General features: G+C 37.3%; 1 protein-coding gene across 2 annotated transcripts; it reads left to right on the forward strand.

Annotated features, from left to right (window-relative positions):
• Positions 1–1,950: 1,950 nt before the first annotated feature.
• On the forward strand, positions 1,951–18,500 carry LOC140135782 (peroxisomal multifunctional enzyme type 2-like). 2 transcript variants are annotated; one of them, XM_072157400.1, is made up of 10 exons: positions 1,951–2,184; positions 3,376–3,547; positions 4,414–4,481; positions 7,041–7,116; positions 7,796–7,959; positions 9,488–9,611; positions 13,409–13,515; positions 16,006–16,141; positions 17,003–17,109; positions 18,274–18,500. In XM_072157400.1, the coding sequence occupies exons 2-10, from the start codon at positions 3,397–3,399 to the stop codon at positions 18,421–18,423; spliced, it is 1,083 nt and encodes a 360-aa protein (XP_072013501.1). In that variant the 5' UTR covers positions 1,951–2,184; positions 3,376–3,396; the 3' UTR covers positions 18,424–18,500. The 2 variants fall into 2 exon arrangements, with proteins under 2 accessions (XP_072013501.1, XP_072013500.1); XM_072157399.1 differs by lacking the exon at positions 1,951–2,184 and having other exon boundaries at positions 3,276–3,547.
• The last annotated feature ends 3,053 nt before the right edge of the window (positions 18,501–21,553 follow it).

Genomic DNA, 21,553 nt, shown 5'->3' on the forward strand with positions numbered 1-21,553 from the left:
TTGCTCATTATAGCAAGTATCAAAATACTGAAAATACACTGAAATACTTCTGAAACACAATTTCAGAGTTGACTTTCTTTTGTTCTGGTCATTTCAGTGTTGAGATTTGCTTTTCAGTGCTTTTTTCATTGACAACATTTCATAGTGATTGGTTAGTTGGTCAAGGTCACCTGGGGTCATCCAGGGGTCAACTAAGGTCAAATTAGTAATAACTGTCATACGGGAATGAAACTTGGTGGGTGGGTGCATCGATGACCCGAGACATAACAAGTTTGTATTGGTTAGTGGGTCAAGGTCACCAGAGTTCATCCAGGGGTCATCTGAGGTCAAATTAGTAAAAACTGTCATATGGCCATACAACATTTAACAGTCAACATTTTTATATATATATCACATACATTTTGATGATTGATTGATGAAAATAAAATATGAATGAATGAATGAATTTGTAGCCAAATTTTTGGAACAGGTCATTTTAAGGTCACCAGGGATCATCTTAGGTCAAATCTGTCATATGGGCATGAAACTTAGTGGGTACAGTCAGTCACCATAAGCCAGGTAACTAATCACGACAGCCGAGAAATGCTAAATTATGGGTGATCGCCTAGTAAATATTAATGTTTTCATAAATCATCTTATGGTAAACAGTTGCTCAATCCACCATTCTCCTTCCAATATAAACTGCGCAACATTGCATGGTGCAAGCCAGTGATCTCCATGGAATACAAACCGCACAAGATGGCGTAAGATCCGTTAGGCGGTCTACTTGTTATTTATTAGTTCCAATGACATGCCTATATCCAGAAACAATTGAGCTACAGCACCATTGTTGCTCTTGTTTTGTTTGTTGCCGTGTTGCTGCATTGCTTGTGACCCTGAGATTGTATGTATCTCTTCTGATTGTTTGTTGCCTGTGTTGCTGTGTTGCTTGTGACCCTGGGCTCCGGGGGGGGGGGGCACTCAACACAATATGACCATACGGGAAAGATCCCCCTTTTTGGATTTCGCAGCTCTGAAAGACCCCCTATATTTGACCAAAATAGAGCTCCGAAAGACCCTTGATTTTGATAATTTCTCATTAACTTATCAAAATTGCTCATTCCCCATATTTCTGGGTTTTTTTCAGGTGATTTTCAACCAAAAAGCCAAGAAAGACCCTTGATTTTGACTGTTTGCAGCTCCAAAAGCCCCCATTTTACTTGTTCACAGCCTGGTTCGCAGCTCCCAAAGACCCACCCCCTCAAAATTCTGGGGGAGTATACCCACCAAACAGAGGCATACCGGGATTTACCGACTACAATGTTCATTTTGGCAAATCGGCAGTAAGAACTGGATAGTAATTTTCTTTGTTTTACCTCACCTCAGAATTAAAAAAAGGCACATACATGTACACACCACACTAATATTTTTTTATGAAAAAAGAATTTAAATGTTACAATATATCACCCATGCTAAATTATGGGTGATCGCCTAGTAAATATTAATGTTTTCATAAATCATCTTATGGTAAACAGTTGCTCAATCCACCATTCTCCTTCCAATATAAACTGCGCAACATTGCATGGTGCAAGCCAGTGATCTCCATGGAATACAAACCGCACAAGATGGCGTAAGATCCGTTAGGCGGTCTACTTGTTATTTATTAGTTCCAATGACATGCCTATATCCAGAAACAATTGAGCTACAGCACCATTGTTGCTCTTGTTTTGTTTGTTGCCGTGTTGCTGCATTGCTTGTGACCCCGAGATTGAATGTATCTCTTCTGATTGTTTGTTGCCTGTGTTGCTGTGTTGCTTGTGACCCTGGGCTCCGGGGGGGCACTCAACACAATATGACCATACGGGAAAGATCCCCCTTTTTGGATTTCGCAGCTCTGAAAGACCCCCTATATTTGACCAAAATAGAGCTCCGAAAGACCCTTGATTTTGATAATTTCTCATTAACTTCTCAAAAATTGCTCATTCCCCATATTTCTGGGTTTTTTTCAGGTGATTTTCAACCAAAAAGCCAAGAAAGACCCTTGATTTTGACTGTTTGCAGCTCCAAAAGCCCCCATTTTACTTGTTCACAGCCTGGTTCGCAGCTCCCAAAGACCCACCCCCTCAAAATTCTGGGGGAGTATACCCACCAAACAGAGGCATACCGGGATTTACCGACTACAATGTTCATTTTGGCAAATCGGCAGTAAGAACTGGATAGTAATTTTCTTTGTTTTACCTCACCTCAGAATTAAAAAAAGGCACATACATGTACACACCACACTAATATTTTTTTATGAAAAAAGAATTTAAATGTTACAATATATTGCTTTAAGGGTACACAACGTATTGTTGGTCGATTTTCATTATTTAAATCAATATATTATTAAAAAATAACATTTTGATGTTTTTTACAATTCATATACTTTGAAAATGTGCTTGATTTATTGTAGTTAATGAGTTATGTACATTTTACAAAAGTTGTTTCAGTGCTCTTTACAACATAACTCAAGAACCACAGGACCTACAAAAGTATATCTGTGATATTTGAATTCTTCTACATGCTCGCTATGAATTGATCAATGCACCAAACCTCACTACCATTCACAAGATGCTGTGAACTACCAAATCGCAACAGTTTAAAATAGTTGCTAATCAGGGTTCGAATTTGTTTAAAAATTTTGCGTAGAAGTTTTTGGCTAATTCATCATTATCAGAATACTTCTATATACTAAAGCACTATAAAAATTGCTATACAAATGCAAAATTGGGTAGCAGTTGCTTCAAAATAAGGAGCAAACTGCTATGCGATACAGCCAAAATCAGGGTTTGGTTTTTGCCGGCAAAAACCTGTTTTTGCAGAAAAAGTGGCAAAAACCTGTTGTTGCCAGTTTTTGCCTGGTTTAAACCGGCAAAAACTCACATGTATATAGTCACTCAAATATTATAAAGTAACACAGAAAGCTCATAAAGAGTAACATACAACTCTTTTGAACCATTCAACATATTTTTGACTCATCAAATCCTTAAAATGAAAAAGTTTTGAATTTGATATATATGCCACATTTAGGTTAAATGCACTTGAGCAATGAAAACGTATGCCTTTAATTTCTTATATATGTTACTTATAATAACAAAATCTGGCCTTGTTACACTCAGGAAATTATTTTTGTAACTTTAAAATAATTTGTTTTGAGATGAAAAAACTGAACTTTAAATCAAAACTGGCAAAAACTATTTTTGCCAAGCGGTTAAAACCATGGTTAAACCGCGGTTTTTTCCACCTGCGGCAAAAACCTGCGAACCCTGAGCCGAATTCGAACCCGGTTGCTAACCTTAAAGTTCCTCAATGATTTTTATTGTTACTTTATTTCTCATTTTATTTCAAATTCTCAAGATTCAAAATAGCACACACAACATGATGCTAACAGTAAGGCAGCTCTGTAGGTTGAGTCAGAAGAAATCACTTTGTTCTTGTACAGCAAGACTATTTGATCCAGGCAATGTTGTAAGGCAACACCACTGGAATAAGGGACAGAATCAATTGGTGCTCAATGCAAATGGAACTAGTAAGTAAAAGTATACAACTTAATCCCATGAGAACTACCTGCCGATTGGCCAAAAAGAAGTTTTCATTTTCAATTGGACCAATCAGCAACATTGTTAGAATAATTTCACCATGCAAAAAAATTGAGGTGAATTATTTGCAAAGCTCCATTCTGATTGGTGATTAAAGTAAAGATATCATGTAATTGACCAATCAGAGGCAATGTTAGATCGGCAGGTAGTGCTCATGGGGTTAAGAGGTTGTGCATTATTTATCTGTTCTCCCTGTTGGGGAAATTTCAAAATGGCCTACCAAAAAATGCTTGTCCCCGGCCTCTCATCATGCCAAAAAAGAAATCTTAAACTCAAAATGTATTAGGGACCATTTACAAACACTGGTAAGGGGGGGCCTGATGCACAAAAATTTCATCACAAAAAATTTTCGGGGCCCCCCTTTACAGACCTCAAAAATGAAAATTATGGGTCAACCCCATAGAAAAGCATATAAACTCAATTTTCCCAGGAAAATTTGTGGTCATTTTTTCAGGGCCCCCCTTAGGAGGGTCAAAAAATTTCAGGGCCCCCTTTTTTGCATCAGGCCCCCCTAACAAGTGTTTGTGAATGGTCCCTTATACCTGTTAGGACATACTATTTATATTATTTTGAAAATGCAATAAAAAGGTTGGGTTTCAAAGTTTTCAAAGATTTCATGATTTGTAGAATGAACTTTTGCAAAACATCAAAGTGTTATTTTTCAATAATGTATTGATTAAGATAATAAAAATCAATTTTTGCCTGCTTCGACCATCAATACCTAGTCTACCCTTAATCTGTGCATTGATAACAAATAGCAACATATTATTTTGTACCATTTTTATATTGTATACAGATTTTCATTACTTCAAAAAAGCTGCATGTAGACAATATAACAAAGATGTTGGCACTAAAGCAGATCTAGTAAGTTTGGTTGACTTTTTTATATACTTTTTTGGATATTTAATTTAAAGGCATAATCTATTTTTCAAACATTGCCATCAAGCAGACCTCCAAAATATTTTTATGGGGGCTATTTTATCAATTTTCTTCAGGAAATCACCCCTGTCCATTGAGTGTTGCTTTTTAATACAGGGTCTATTTAAAAAAAAAAAAGGACCCCATCACCCTAGTATTGTTTAATTTGAGCCCTGCCATCAAGTATTATACTTGTTGATGCAAAATATTGACTAATGAACATGTATGCTAAAAGAAGTTACTCTTAAACATGTAAAAGCTAAATTGGATATCAGCAGGGCCGTGACACTCGTATTCAATCCCTGTATAAAAAATGAAGTCACTTCGCCGGCAGTTTGAGTGACGGTTGCTATGCCGGTTGCTATGCATCGAGGTGGTAAGCCTAAAACTTACTACTTGTGAACGGCTATGATGCGCGTTACTGCTTTACTGGTCAAAAGGACTTATCCTGTATTTGATTGACAGTTGCTAGGGCATCGAGGTGGTAAATTAGTCTTAGTTTCAGACCTGCAAGTACAGGTACGATTGTAACGCAATTTGAAAGTATGTTTATTTCTTTTAAGAAAGAAATACCATTTTCATCAAATTTTATATTAGTAGAGATAATATTAGACCCATATTTTACTTGTTTTATTGAATTTCAAGCTAATTTTATGTATGAAATGTGCACATTTAGACCGATACAGTGCAAACGACACTCCGTCTTGATCAAGTCTAACATCGTCAGGCTAAAATCTCCTCAATCTTGAACGACTGTCGAGGAAGTCTATTTCGAGCTATTTTTCCAAGATGGCGCCCATCGACTGCCAATTACTCGGACCCTTTCCGGCAAAAATACAGCTTATTTAGCCAGTCTCGTCATGGGGTAATCGGTTATAATATTTTCCTAGCATATTGAGCTAACTCCTCAGCTATTTGGTTTTTCACGATATGATAGTAATGGAAAGATTCGACCAAATGTTCGCCGTTTTTCGCCATTTAATTTTTTTGGAAACGATGACGTAAACATTGCATCATCTCTTCCACAGCTAATACACTCATACACGTACAGGGGTACTATGCCATCACATGCATGGAGGCGCATAGGCTGAATGACTGACTTCATTTGCGCAAACGAGTGGCTTATCCTATAGTATATTAGTACTCGAGAATCCTTGATATCAGTGTGGAATCCCGGTACCCCAGGTCAACATAAAAAGTGGTAACCATGTGTGTTCTAAATTTCGCGGAAATGGGGTATTTTGTTGACTGAAATCGCGGACCGCGAAATCGCGAAAAAAGGGGGTATTCTGAGCATTGTCTCCGCGAAATTTTGAAAAAAAGGGGTATTTCTGTTCGAATTCTGATGCATGTAAGTTTTATTTTGTATCGTTGTTTCTCTTCCCCTGTTGCACTTGAAGTTTGGCGTGCGCCGGTTCGTTCGTGAAGTAAATAAATCAAAGTAAGCTTACCGGGGCATTTGACATGTGTCAAACTAACAAAGCTGCCGAATTTGAAACCTATCATGCAATCCGTGAGTTTTTTTCGAAAATTTCAAGCTCAGTTTTAAAGAAACACTCCACCCACGACACTCGATCAGTCGGGCGATCATCTGGGAGTACAACAGACACAAAGTAATGTTCATACTTGCACATTTTGTACTTAATATATTAAAATATTTGGAGTCATTGAAAAGGGGTGTCTGGAAATCTTCTCATTGAAAACCTTGAAAAAGGGGGTATTTTTACCCTGATTTTGTCAGTGATTTGGCAAAAAAAGGGGGGTAAAATCAATGAAAAATCAGTGAAAAGGGGGGTTTTGAAACACATGGTTACCACTTTTTATGTTGACCTGGGGTACCGGGTGTGGAATGGACTCGGGGGGGGTCAACTTTGGTTTGGGGATGTGTGGTTGGGACTCTGAAAACTGCCTGACTTTAACCAAATTTGACAAAAAACAGACCTGAAATGATTCCAATGTTTAGAAAATTTTTGCAAATTTTGTTAAAAACACAATGAAAAATTGGTACTTTTTTGAGAACATTTTGAAAAAATACCCTTTCTTAAACCAAATTTTCATGAAATTGAGGACCATCAATAAACCAAAATGGCCGATAATGCCCCGGAAAATGCACCCCAAGTCTGAACTAAATGGCTGAAAATGCACCCCGAATCTGCCACACATCCCTGAACCCTCATTTCTACTGTTGGCCCCCTCCCCCGAATGAAGCTGTTACTACACAGCAGCTAAAGGGAGTATCCCAGTATGCTTTGCAGTACCATAATAGAACAAAATGTGTCATAGAAAATGTATATAAAATCTCTCACTTCAACTTTCAATTACTCGCTTAAATCAGGGGAGCTTAGACTTTTGTTTTAAAAAGTATGGCCCCTGAAGTATCTAAGCGGCTCTTGATTATATTTTGTATACATTTGTGATAGATACACTACAATGCATGATGGGATACTCCTTTCAGCTGCTGTGGTCACTATATTACCATAATGTATACTCTTGTTATTTATCTAGGTTAAAGCTATTGGATATCGGTGTGAATGGAGGCACAACTATACAGCTCATGACGCCATACTGTATGCTCTAGGAGGTGAGAGGCAAACACAACATTTTTGCATTATGCCAAAACAAAGGTTTATCTTAAAGCTCACGAGTGGTTTGAAAACAAATGCGAAATGCAATTTTTTTTTTATTCCCGACTTGGTATTTTTATTGTGTGTCAAAATTGAAAATTATAATTTCTGTTCTACAATTAAAGGACTGTGTGTATAGGTTACAAATAAAATATGGAAGTGTTTCAATGTTAATTCTGTGCAGTGGCAACTCGTTTTTTATCCAGTCTTAGAAAAAAAAAAAAAGCTGATTTTCGCCGAATTTTTCCGGAAAAAATTAAAATAAAGAAAATCATTAAAATAAAAAAAAATTGCAATTCTTTTTTTTTTTCAAATCGCATGATTTTACAAATGCGCGCGCATAATATAATCTTACTTTGTACCACTAATTTTAACATTATTTAAATGTTTTATAACCTTTTTTGAAACATGCATAATAAAAAATTAAAAGATATTTTGTGTTTGCTGGGTAGTGTGCGTGATATGAGAAACTTTAGAGAAAGAGCTAATTTGGGATGTGAAACAAAGATCACTTGTAACCATAGTAGCCCCAAATTCAGAATTAAGATTAACAATTGCACTCTAACATGATTTTACGAAGTACATGTATCATTAGCCTGAAAATGCTATTCACATTTTGTTTCAACTTTTTCACAGTTGGGGTCTCTACCACCCAGTCTGATTATTTGAAGTTTTTGTTTGAGAAGGATGACAATTTTTGTGTCCTGCCATCTTACGGATTCATACCAGCACAGAAGGAAGTTCTGTTATTAACGCTTGAAGGAAGACTTCCAGGGCTTGCAAATCTTGACCCAGCCAAGGTAATTTTAGTTTTTTCATTATAACAATAATAGTAGATTATTGGAAAACACTTTTCAAAACGGTAGCACACGCTAAAAGTGCTGCAGCCAAGAGAAATATATACAAAAAATATTTCACCAGCGGAAACTTAATTCCAAATTGGATTTTAGAGGAGGGAGCTCTCTATTTGCACATGAATTTTACCCGAAGGCAATGGATCACAAATGCACCATCAGGCGAATCTCTACAGTACATAAACATCCCAAATATATACATGTACATAAAATAAAAATATATAAGAACTACATTGATAAAGTATATTACAGAGTTAAACCATTTTAAGAAGTTACATTGCAATACCCATGCACGTTCTTAAAAGATACGATTTGCAAAACCTGTCGAAAATGACTTGTGCATCGCAACTTTTCTTGACACCCTCTCCCTTAAAATAATTCTTTTAAAGGATGGCTTCAAAACCCAATCACTTGTTGACCACTGGCCACCTGGCAGAACCAACCAGGGATTGGACATGGCCTATTCTAATCAGTAGAACACGGTTAAATGATAAATTAGCGGTTAGAGTTACCTTAAACTATAAGTATCATTAGAATTTGTTTTCTTTGGTTGCTTATTTATATTTATATACCCAAGAAAGTCCGCAGTTATTTAACCCATCCTACACCAAAACCTGATCTTGTTATGACAATTTGATTGATAGGGTCATGTGCAGAATCTTGTTAGCTCCAATTTGATACCAGATTTGCTAACAAACTTTTTAAATTGACAAAGATTGATACCATTAAATGAACGTTGGTGCATTTTCAAAAGTTGCAAATGATGGACGCGGTCGAAATTGCTAAGCGTGGTCAAGCTTGCTTGCCTGCGACGGGCCCCTGCTGACTATCCCAAGTGCCGGTACAATGCGCGGTTTATTCAATTGTTAAAGCCATATTATAACATTTTCAAACAAAATAGATTAGCATTTCTTTGCCATAAAATGTTAGCTTTTACTGTCAGATATATCCCTTTTATTTTTGAGCCGAACAACTACGGCAAAGCAAAGAAAATTGTAATTTAATACCAGCACACATGTCGCCAATACGTACCACTCCTTCGGTCATGTTGTGGTACGACCCTTTGTTGTGTATATCACCGTCCCGCACGCTGTGTACGTACTGTGTGTTATGAACATCGTGTATGCGTTCGACTAATAATTCCATCGTAATAATAAAGCGCCGGTTCCGGCGTTTTATTCAAAATCTCGGATTTTGACAAAACTACAGCACCTAGAGTCTTGATTTTTGCAGGGTATATTGGTTTAATAAAGTACAATTTAATCGTGTAAAAAAGGAATTTTAAAAATTCAGTGAGGGCGTCTTCCTCAGCAAATGTTATAATATGGCTTTAATTGGAAACATACGGATAAGAGAAGATGCTAGGATCATGCAATACTCCTTTAAAAAATACAATTATTATGTATGTCAACTAGAATATCCCAAATGTCCCGTTTATTAAAAATTAACATAATCAGTATTTGTTTTTGTACAGGTTCTTCATGGCGAACAATATATGGAAGTATTTAGACCGATGCTAAGAGCTGCCACCTTAAGGAACGAATGTGTTGTAGTTGATGTCATAGATAAGCGATCTGGCGCTTTGATTCTATTTGACGGTACGTTTCAATATTATAATATTTTGCAGTAAACCTTTGATGAGAGCGATCACATTTACTGTGTTGAAACGGACTTGTCTCTGATTTTCTGATTTGCTGCTGAGGCAATGTGCTGTTGCCGAGTGGAAATTTATGAATGAACTTTGCGTCGTAAGCGTTTTTAGGTCCGCCTTTGCAACATATTAATAATAATAATAATAATAATAATACCAGCACTTATATAGCGCTATTACAAATTCAAGGAATATGAACATAGCACTTTACACAAAAAGAAAAGAGGAAAACAACAACAACAAAAATCTTATGAGGTGAACAAATGAGTCTTTAGATGGCTCTTGAAACTGCTGACAGTGGGACATAACCGTATGGATGATGGCAAGTTGTTCCAAAGTTTGGGACCAGCAATGCTGAAAGCCCCACCACCAACCACCCGGTGATTTCGAGGGATGACAAGAAGAGAAGTGTCTGCAGCAGATCGTAGACCTGGTCTACCTGATTGATATATGGTAATGCAGTCTGTGAGGTATGAAGGAGCCTGATCATTAAGTGACTTGAAAATGTACAAAAGTGTCTTGAAGGCGATTCTATCTTTAACTGGGAGCCAATGGCGGCGAGCAACTTGAAAGATTATGCGAGCAGCCCTGTTCTGCAATCTCTGAAGGCGGGTGATGTTGCTAGAGTTGCATCCAATTAAGAGTGAGTTGGCATAGTCTAATCTGGACAGAACAAGGGCTCGCATGGCATGGCTGGTTGTGTCCCTGTTGATGAATCTTCTTATACGAGATATGTTCCAAAGAGAGAAATTTATAGAGCGACATAATGATGTGATATGAGATGACATGTTCATGGTAGAGTCAAAAATAACACCCAGGTTTTTTACTGTGTTAGAGGAACGAATGATGTCAGATCCAATGTGGATTTCAGTGTCCTGTAATCTGTTCATATTATGTTGAAAGGCGGCAATAAAGAATTCAGTTTTGGATTGATTTAATTTCAACTTATTGCTGTTCATCCAGCGATGTATTTCGTCAACACAAGCCGTGTTAAATAAAGCGCAAGCACTATCACCGGGTATTGTGGGATTAAAACAAACATACAATTGGATGTCATCGGCATAAATATGAAACTGGATGCCAAATTTACGAATGATGTTAGCAACAGGTTGAGAGTACATTGTGAATATCTTAGGGCCGATTATAGAGCCCTGAGGTACTCCAAATTTGAGATAGTGCCTTTCAGACATATTACCACCAACACATACTTGAAAATTGCGATCAGTCATATAAGATTGAAACCACTCGAGTGGTGTGCCTTTGATACCAAAGTCACATTCAAGTGTGTGGTATCAAAGGCAGCAGAAAGATCGAGCATGACTAAGAAAAGTAGTACGCGCTCGTCAAAGGGTTACTGCAAAGAGAATTGCCCTACATGTATGCATATTGGTTTGTCAACCTGAAGCTTGGAGACAAAAATGGTGTACCTCAGCATTTTTCAGCAAACCCTGAAATTGAACAATAATTTGCGTCTTTATCAATCTTGAGTGTTACAAAGCATTAGGGACCATTCACAAACACTTGTAAGGGGGGGCCTGATGCAAAAAGGGGGGCCCTGAAAATGTTTGACCCTCCTAAGGGGGGCCCTGAAAAAAATGAACACAAATTTTCCTGGAAAAATTGAGTTTATATGCTTTTCTATGGGGTTGACCCATAATTTTCATGTCAAAAAGGGGGCCCTGAAATTTTGAGGTCTGTAAAGGGGCCCCGAAAATTTGGACACCAGGGCTGTCAACTTTTTGGAATTGCCTGGCGTGAAACGGAGGGGTACCGGGATTTGCCGACTTCAATGTTCATTTTGACCCATGATTATTTGAGCCATGGCGCTCGAGAATGTGAAAAGCGGGGGGGGGGGGGGGAGGAACAACAATTTATTCATGGCGATGCGTGAGATTTTACTCAATAATATTCAGCTTTTTGCGTGAGATTTAATTTTAGGCGTGAGATTATACTACCTTGGCGTGAGACCGTGAGAAAGTGACCCAATGCGTGAGACTCACGGCCAATGCGTGAGAGTTGACAGCCCTGCGTGACACTCATACATGTAGTCATCAGTCTCTACAGGTATAAAAAGTAAAGTCACTTTGCAGCAAAAGTAAAGTCACTTTGAAATCGTTCATCAAAATTGTGATATATTCAACTGTTTGAGAATTACTATTTTAATGTACATTATCGACACACTATGCAGCTTTCTTTATCTGCGTCAATAATAGAATACTGATTTCAATCGAATTGAATACATCTCTCCAGTATGAGTTTGTACTCCACCACTGAGCGATCTAGCGATCGATTTCTAGCCAATCAGATAGGACTTCTTTTCTTGCGTTCGGTGAAATACCAATCGCCTGTCGCTCACCAAAATACCAATCGCCTGTCACTCACCAACGGAGTATTAAATTTATATTTATAATACTGGGTGTCAACACTGTGCGGCATACCCCTACCAAAACAGAGTACCCCCGGGTTACAGCAATGAAACCCATTTCTGTATATATAGAGAGATAAAGAGAGAGAGAGAGAGAGAGTGAAAGGAGAAGGGGAAGTAGATAATGAGAGAGGCTACAAGGAGAGGAAGAGGAGATAGAACGGGAAGAGGTGGGGGAGATAACATGGCAGCTGCAATTTCCCTGCAAATTAAATACACATACATAAATATAAAAATACAAAAATAATGTATTATACATACTTGACGGAGAAAGAAAGTTAAAATATTAATGGTTTTTAACACAAGTCTCCACATACATAAATGACCATCCAGGATCGAAGGTCCCAGGTTCAAATCCTGGTTTTAAAAAACATTTCGTATTATTATTTTAATATAATTTTACTAAGGCCAAGTAAAAAAAGAAACAAGTTTCTCGTCCGGACTTTTTCAAAAAAGGAGGAGGCAGGGCTTTATTATTTACTATATATCAATCATCGAAATTGTTATTTTTATCGCTATACAAAATAAAAGAGAAACCTTTCACATAATTTTGGAAATTTAAAAGTTTTTCTAAAATTCTAAAAATACCAAAAAAATACATTCGAGTGCAAAAGCTTTTTTCTTGTGGGTAAGAATTTTTTTCTTACATGCAACAGCTTTTTTATTGCACGTTAGAAATTTGATAAATAGGTCATCATATACAAAATGCATGCATCGGCCTATTTATCAAATTTCCAACGTGCAAGAAAAAAGCTGTTGCACGTAAGAAAAAAAATTCTTACCCAGTAGGAAAAAGCTTTTGCACTTGAATGTATTTTTGGGGTATTTTTAGAATTTTAGAATTTTTTTTTAAATTTCAAAAATTATGTGAAAAGGTTCTCCTTCCTATAATTAGCCATAAAAATGCCATTTTGATGAGATGAGGCTATATAAAATAAAGTAATTGAAACTTTATTAATATATTCATGCATTTACTAAGTTTAAAAGCTAAATATAGGTCCGATTTTGGTTTAATTCCCTTTTGGGGGTTGGGGCAATGGTGTTTGGCTAGTTGGGCTTGGGTGGGTTTGTATACATGTAGTAAGGTTTGGGGTGGGTTAGAGTTTGTGCAAGGGTAGAAAAACGATTTTTTTTTTTTTTGAATAGTAAATAGTAAATAAAAGGAGGCGGCGGCCAAAAAGGAGGCAGGCGGGGACGAGAAACTTGTATTTTATTTTACTTGGCCTAATGGATAGATAGAGAAGTGTAAATTCAGATTCAAATGTTTATAAATTTTGATTTTTTTATTTTTAAATTTTTATTTTTTATTTTTTTCCCAGTTAATACATACGACGACAAAGACACACTGATTACATATAACCAGTTTTCTATCTTCATTGTTGGTTTCGGGGGATTTGGTGGAAAGAAAACCAGTAATCATGAAAAGGTAAGAGCCATTCATAAATTCATCAAACACTAACTTATTCAACTTTTTTTTCAAATGTTTCTTACATATCACATTAGAGAGTAAAATGCATACCAAAGCAAATTTAGCTTTGTCATACATTGACTGTTTTAATTTATACACAGCACTGTTTTTTGTGAAGCTAACAACTGATGTTTAAGGGTTTTCCGTCGTCACCCGATTCGACTCGACTATTGCGCCTCTTTTCAACGTGTGCGTACTCCGCGTCGTGCTCGGCGTTGCGTTGCAGACATCGCAAAGAACGATGCGTGTTGTGCGTGTCAATGCTATTTTTGCGCACTGGCGATAACCAGGGCCACACAATAAAGAAAACAATGTTTGCTGAGCGCAAGAAAAGTGGCCGCTTAAATATAACATGTAGTCCTACAAACCAAATTTTGCCAGCGTGCTTCCACTGATAACGGACATGGACCCCTCCCCCAAAGTAGGCTTACGACAATAGGGTCCAATTGATGGTATGAAGTTACTGGCCTACCCAACAAACACAGAATCAAGTTTTTTTTTAAACATTAGGCCTAAACGAGTGTTGGATAAATTGGTTAATTCGTTTAATAATATTTTGGCCTAAATGTTGGGTAACCACTACCGGTATATTATAGGCCTATTATTAAAGGTTATACGTTTGTAGAACGTTTCATAATGAAACGCACCACACGGCAAGTTTATAATCCAACATTTAAATCTTTAAAGCATTTTGTGTTATTGGGTAAAGACCTAGGCCTACGTGCACTGAATTCATAATGCATGCGATAGAGACAACACCATCAAAACTATTCAATTTAAAAAAAATGTGTCATACATTACAAAAACAATATCATAGCCTAATAGGCCAAACGTTTTTCTATAGTTATAGGCAACCCAGTGTTTAACTTTGCTAGGCTGCTATGTGATATGAATCCACCTCGAGATAATTCCGTATTATATAGTTTTTGTGACCAAAAACATTTTCCTCTCGGTAAACGGCACTAAGCATGCTAAGTAGGCCTATGCCTATAATAATTGTAGGCCTATTATAGTCAAACACTTCCGACCATGGTGTCAAACGCTTCACTTTAACATGTTTAATAATCCTCCTTTTGGTCGATCGAGTCAAGTGAACATGGTGAAAGCTGAAAATTCCTCACTTTGTGTAACTTGATAACTCTGGTCCAATATCTTTGCAGATTGCAGAGTCTTTCTTACACCCGTTTATGACCAAAATACACCAAATTAGTAAGAATATTCAGGCATGAAGTCTTAATAATCAACATCATTAGAATAATTGTTCCTATGGTAACTTCTTAGGTAACTTTTTTTACAGTGAAAACTTTCCTGCGTAAACAGACAATTCCTTTTTTGTGGCCATATGCGTAAACGAACGCTTATCCGGTATCAGATCGCGCGTGTATACCAGCGCGTTGGTAAGCACCAAAATATCCATGTACGCAATTAACTACGCATGGTGTCGCAGAAAAAATGCATTTTTGACCTATTTTGGTCAATTTACGCGAAAACAAGGTCCGGTACCCCCAAATTTTTTTTGCGCAATTTACAGAGCTTTTTATTTTTCATAACATATATAAAATTTAAAAAATTTTATCGATACAATTTTTTTCTACAACGCAAAAGGTTGTCTATTTTGAGAAAATTGCTGATTTTGCCATTGAAGTGTACAGAGATTTTTGGATATGTACACCTCTTTTAAAACGGCTGTAGCTCAAAAGTGAGGTCCGGCACCCCCTGTTTTTTTTACTGATTTATTATCTACACATATTAATGTACAAAATATGTCAATTTAAAAAAATTTGATCGAATGGTTTAGTTACGACGGTAAACCCTTAAAAAAGGCCGAACTTGGTTAAATTTTCCCAAATTGTTGTGAACATTGAAGAATTTGAATAAAATTTTTAAGAAGTTTTGTAGTAAATTTCTTAAATGACACTCTAATTGTACACTGTAATAAATACACCACCGTAAAACAATTTAACAGTATATGAAGTAGTCATCCTGAATATGGACATTGGGCTATTCCATTTAAAATCTACACTACCCCTGTGGAAGATTTTCGGAAGATTTTGGAAATATCTTCCACAGAGGGAGTCTGAATTTTAAATAGAATGAAGACATTAGCAGCTCCATTTGAAACTCACCCTCCCTCAGTGGAAGAATCGGAATAATTTTTTTTCAGAGAGTGTACAACATGTATGAAATTCAAATTGAGCCACTTATTATGTTCATTCCATTTGAAAATCACACTCCCCCTGTGGAATATATTTCCAAAATCTTCCACAGGGGGAGTGTGGATTTTAATTGGAATAGCCCATTGGAAGATATATGACAAGTGTATGTGTTATTTGTTAATGACTTTTCAAAAAATAATTAATAACGAAAGGGTTGCCTCATCACTCGGAAAAAAATCTGGAAACTCAACATAAACTCTCAATAGCCGTATCCAATTATTGTTTTTTGTAGCCCACCATTAAACCACCAGCAAGACCAGCTGAGTATTCCGTATCCCAGGCAACATCTATAGATCAAGCGGCTCTGTACAGACTCAGTGGAGATTATAATCCATTGCATTTTAACCCAACTGTAGCTGCAAGAGTGGGTAAGTCCGTCCTATCATGAGACTCATCATATCTTTCATCTGGTAAAGGAAAAATCGATGGCAGCAGCACACCAGGGAGGGGGATGGCATGCCCAATACCTATAACAGTTGGCAGGGTCTTAGCTAGAAATTGAGGGTTGCCCGTCATTTGAATAAAATTGCCTGTCCTAATTGACCTTTAAAACATTTACCAGACATCTATAGCCCATTGGGGGTTCAAAGAGGTCAAATATGTGCTGATATGGCCTTGTTCTACAAATTGGGTCTACTTAAAAGGTCAATTAGCTTCTCAAAACATACAATTTATAATCTGTCAAAGGCATTAATTTTGCCCGTCCCAGGAGCAAACTCCCCATCTAAAATGACGTCCAGACGGGTGGCTAGCTAAGACCCTGACAGTAGGCTTCACCCCCCACTTGCCTCCCTAGCCATAATAAGATATCAGAAAAATTAAAATTTTGGAGCAAAATATTGTCACTTTTAGGCAAACCTTTGGATCCCCCCAAATTTCACCCCACATACTCATGTAGCCTCTTGCACAACAGAATGGATAGATACTCTCTTCGATATTGTAAGTCATACCCGAGCCACAGAGCCAGGGCGAAAACTTTTTAAAAATTGTTCTGCTGACCAGAGACTAAAATCAGCATTATTGCGAAGGGCACATAAATTTACTTGCTAAGAAAATGGGCAAAAGTGAGGACAATTGTGGCCTAACACTGGGCCCAAAACAGATGCACATTACAACTTTTGGCCATGTTTGTCCTGGTATTACTTACACCCACTCAAGTTGCATCATTTCTTTTATTCTCATTCATGTGTGTAAGTAAAACCTATATTATTTCACTTATTAAATTGCAGGATTTTCAAAGCCTATTCTTCATGGTCTTTGCACTTTGGCGTATGGTATTCGTCATGTTCTTCAACAATATGCAAATAATGATGTTGCCAAATTCAAAGCAGTAAAGGTGAGTTATTTTGCTTGTATAATTCAAATTAAAATTGACAATAAAATGATGGACTTTATAGATCCAAAAAGTTTTATCAGATATGGAAATTTGCTCATCTTTGAAGTTTCCAAGGTACCATGACCTTTAATAGATTTTGGGAACAGCCCATTAGTCCGAAGGGTCATTAGTTGGAAAAGGGTTAAAATTATGGTTTAGGCCATTTTAGGTTTGGGTTAGGGTTAGCATTAATGTTAGGGTAAGTTTTGAGGGCTCAGGGCAAGAGTAAGGGGGAAGAAAGGGGGCATTTCCCCCCCCCCCCAAATAGTTTACTTATCCCTCCCAGTTCCCCACCCCACTTTTGAGCCAATTCGCCCAAAATTACATAAATTTCTACTTTTTGCTGCGATTTTGCCCCCCCTGAAAATTCAATTTGCCACACCAATGCCCCCCTCCCCCCGAAATAAAATCCTGGTGCCACCACTGAAGATCAGTGAGGCATGAGCAAGTGATGGCTTAAGAGTCTTAATTCACAATAATATTTGTTTTGAAATTGACTACCGTGTAAACATCTTGTGAACAAATGCTTAATGCTATTAAATCCTTTGTCGCAATCTGAATTTAATGTCGCTATAATCATATGGATATAGTATAGTGCAAGCATACACACCAATTGTTATATAGTTGTCAACTAGTTATATTAGCACATTAGCACATGTTCAGTGTGTAGGTGACCATAATAGGCTCCTCTGACCGGGCCTCTGACATGGCAAAATACACCAGGCAGCGGCTCCTCCTGCTCGGAAGGATCTGGAACAAGTTCTAAGCTAAATGGCTCTAAGGGACCGTTCACAAACACTTGTTAGGGGGGGCTGATGCAAACAAATTTCATCACAAAAATTTTTCGGGCCCCCCTTTTGAGATCTCAACAAAATTATGGGTCAACACCATAGAAAAGCATATAAACTCAATTTTCCCAGGAAAATTAGTGGTCATTTTTTCAGCCCACCCCCCTTTAAGGGTCAAAAATTTAAGGCCCCCCTAACAGGTGTTTGTGAACGGTCCCTAAACAAAATAGTGTAGCAGGCAAGAACATTTTTTAGTAGTTGAAGACTCAAAGTGTTGCATCCTTGATAATCTGAATGAAAGTGATTTTTTTCCTTTTGTGTGATTTTTTTAATATAGGTGCGTTTTTCCAAGCCAGTGTATCCAGGTCAGACCATCAATACAAATATGTGGAGGGATGGAAACAGAGTGTATTTTCAATGTGAAGTGACTGAGACCAAGGATGTAGTGATATCGGGTGCATATGTGGATTTTCATCATATTGATTGATGTAGAGGAAAACAGCTTCATGAAAAACTTGATGATAGTGCTGGCCTCCATGTAGGGTAGAAAATGCTAATATATGATGCGATCAAGCAAAATCAGTCGGAACTCAGAAATATTGATTTTGAGATAAAGCCAAAGAAATGTAATATTTCATTTTGGAAACTCGTATCTTTGGAACTTGTTGCTCAATTTCAATGGGGTTTTCTGCACAATACAGCTTTGCAAAGGCTTTTCTATCATATAAGAAAATCAAAATTTAATATTTCTGAGTTCCGACTGATTTTGCTTGATCGCATCACATATTTGAAACCAAAGCAGACCAGCATCTGACCCATGTGCGTGTATATGGGGATTTCAATAATGTGCAATAATTATCTGTCCCTCTGGGTAGGCAAATTTCAAATGGCTTGTCAAAAAATGCTTGCCCCTCCCCTCTCTTCATGCAAGAAAACCCTTACCCCCACACTCTCTTATCTGCCCAAGAGAATGAGGAAATAATTATGGGGAGGAGGAGATAATTATTGCACAGCCCCTTGCAGAACTTTCAGCTTCCACTGCTGGACTTCATCAAACTTTGTACTTCTCTAAATTCATTGAAATCATCTCTAGACATTCATTATGTGTTACGATACAAATGTTTTATAAACATAATCTTTATCATGCATCATGTTGGTAATTTTATATCACATATTTTAAAATATATTTTATATAAATGCATATTTTTGTACAATGATGGGTTTATCTTTTCCTCCTTGTATATATTGACTTTGCCTCCATACACTTGTTGGTACCAATTTAGGGACCGTTCATAAAACCCTGGTTGGGGGGCTGATGCAAAAAGGGGGGCCCGTGAAATTTTTTGACCCTCCTATTGGGGGACCCTGGAAAAAAAATGACCACAAATTTTCCTGGAAAAATTGAGTTTATATGCTTTTCTATGGGGTTGACCCATAATTTTCATGTCAAAAAGGGGGGGCCCTGAAATTTTCGAGGTCTGTAAAGGGGGGCCCAAAATAATTTTTGCGATAAAATTTTTTTGCACTAGGCCCCCCTTACAAGTGTTTGTGAATGGTCCCTTAGGCTTTCAAGCTTTTGCGCATGTGGCGCTACCTTAAGCGATCTAGATTTAGCTTCATTACTTGAGTTGCGCCCAGACAGAATATTGCAGATTGTAACCCGAGGTTTTACAATTTGTTCTACCACTGAACACACTAAAATGACTAAAAACAGACTAAGCTACTATTTAACAGTATTGTGAATCATCAACGAGTATTAAAGAAATATTTAATATAAAGTCAAAACTATGTTTGGTGCGTATGTCATTATCCCTGGTACAATCTGAAGTAGGAACGATATGTCTCACATTAGGCCAGATTTCACCATGAGATGTATATTTTCCTATATTTTTCGTGGGCAATGGATGTAGCCCACATTTGACAACAGAGTGGATCATGTCTTCACTCTTTTGGTCCACGGACAGAAATGCTTTCGTGAAGAGAGCAAATCAAATCAAAACATGGTAACAGTGGCGCAAGTACGGGGGGGGGGGGGCAGAGGGGAGCAACATGCCAAATTGACCAATTTAGCATCGATTCTGCGCCCCTCCAAGCGATGGAAGTCAAAATATTTGCACGCTTCGCGCGCATTTCGACTCAATTGAAAGAACATTTTAAGACAGTATTCAACTTCTAGTATTAAACCAAAATTAATTAGTGGTAGGCCTTATTTGTCCAAAATTTCACGCACTCCGCGCAATTGTTTCAAGAATGGGGGAGGGCGTCTAAGATATTCTCGGGTGGGAGGTAGGGGCGCCAACTTTGTTTCTTGCCCCGGGTGCTATAACCCTAGTTACGCCACTGCATGATAAGAAACATTGATGACAGAACAAACACATTGTTTTACTTTGACATTCAGCACCACACAGACTTCTGTATCTGAATGGAAACAGGAAATGAAGGAGAAAAAGAGCTATAAATTTTGATTGATTATGGCCCTAATCATTAACATTAATCAGGAAAGTTTCCTGCATTAACCATGTTAACGTTTTGCCAATGAGATCAAAAAGATATTAATTGATGCATGATATTGATTGTTGTCATTCTTGGCTCCAGTCTTTCTTGGAAAATTAACCTGGTTAAATTATTGTAATGTGGTGGTGGTGGTGGTGGGTCAGGATAGACAGTATGTATAATTGTTTTGATGTGAACTACTGATGCGTTTCATCAGCTAAAGTACACCTTATGGCGGTGCACCTGAATGAAAAGGCGGCAAATCCTCAACTGTATAATTGTTTTTGTTTTGATGTGAACTACTGATGCATTTCATCAGCTAATGGTGGTGCGCCTGAATGAAAAGGCGGGAAATCCTCAACTGAACTGAACTGAAGATTTCACATCACCAAATAATGTCTCTTGTGGGATTCCGTCCTGATCTGCGGTGTTTTTATAATTCAATATTAAAAACCAAAAAAATTGTGCAGATTTTGGGAAAAATTTGTGCCAGGTAATAAATGAAGGCTTGAATCTAAGCATCTGCCAAGATTAGAAAAGATTCTGGGCTTTTAATCAGATTTTTCATGTATTTCTCAAACCGGCTGCTTCTAGGTAAAATCACAAGTGCTTCTATTTTGAAAATTGGGTGAAAAAAGTGTATTGCATTCGTGGTCCGGTAGCTCGAAAATTCAATGGTCACCAATATATTTAATTTAGTTTGTTTACTTGCTTGCTTGTTTGTTTAGTCAGGAAAACATCACTTTGAAAAATTGAGTCGCTTCGTAAGGTAGGTAGAGCCATTTGAATAGAGGCCATTTTGTACACAAAGTGTAGGGAAATTTATTACTATTGTGCACCCTGAATGGCTTATGAATTTTTGTAAATTATTCACTGTAGCCAACATTTCAGGGGGAAATTAGAAAAAATGAAAGCTCCTTTTTCGATGGATATGCAAAGGTGCATAAGTTTTCAGGTTTTTTGATACTTACAATTACAAATAGTGTTTTCTATAAATACAAGCAAAGAAAACCCAGATCTGTGCTTCATAAATTTACTTGTATTTCAATACATTATGGGGCTGTGCAATAATTATGAGCCCTGGGTGGGTAAAATTTCCCAACGGCCTGCCAAAAATCGCTTAA

The sequence above is a fragment of the Amphiura filiformis genome, chromosome 16 (assembly GCF_039555335.1).
Source record: "Amphiura filiformis chromosome 16, Afil_fr2py, whole genome shotgun sequence".
In the NCBI taxonomy this organism is placed as follows: Eukaryota; Metazoa; Echinodermata; class Ophiuroidea; order Amphilepidida; family Amphiuridae; genus Amphiura; species Amphiura filiformis.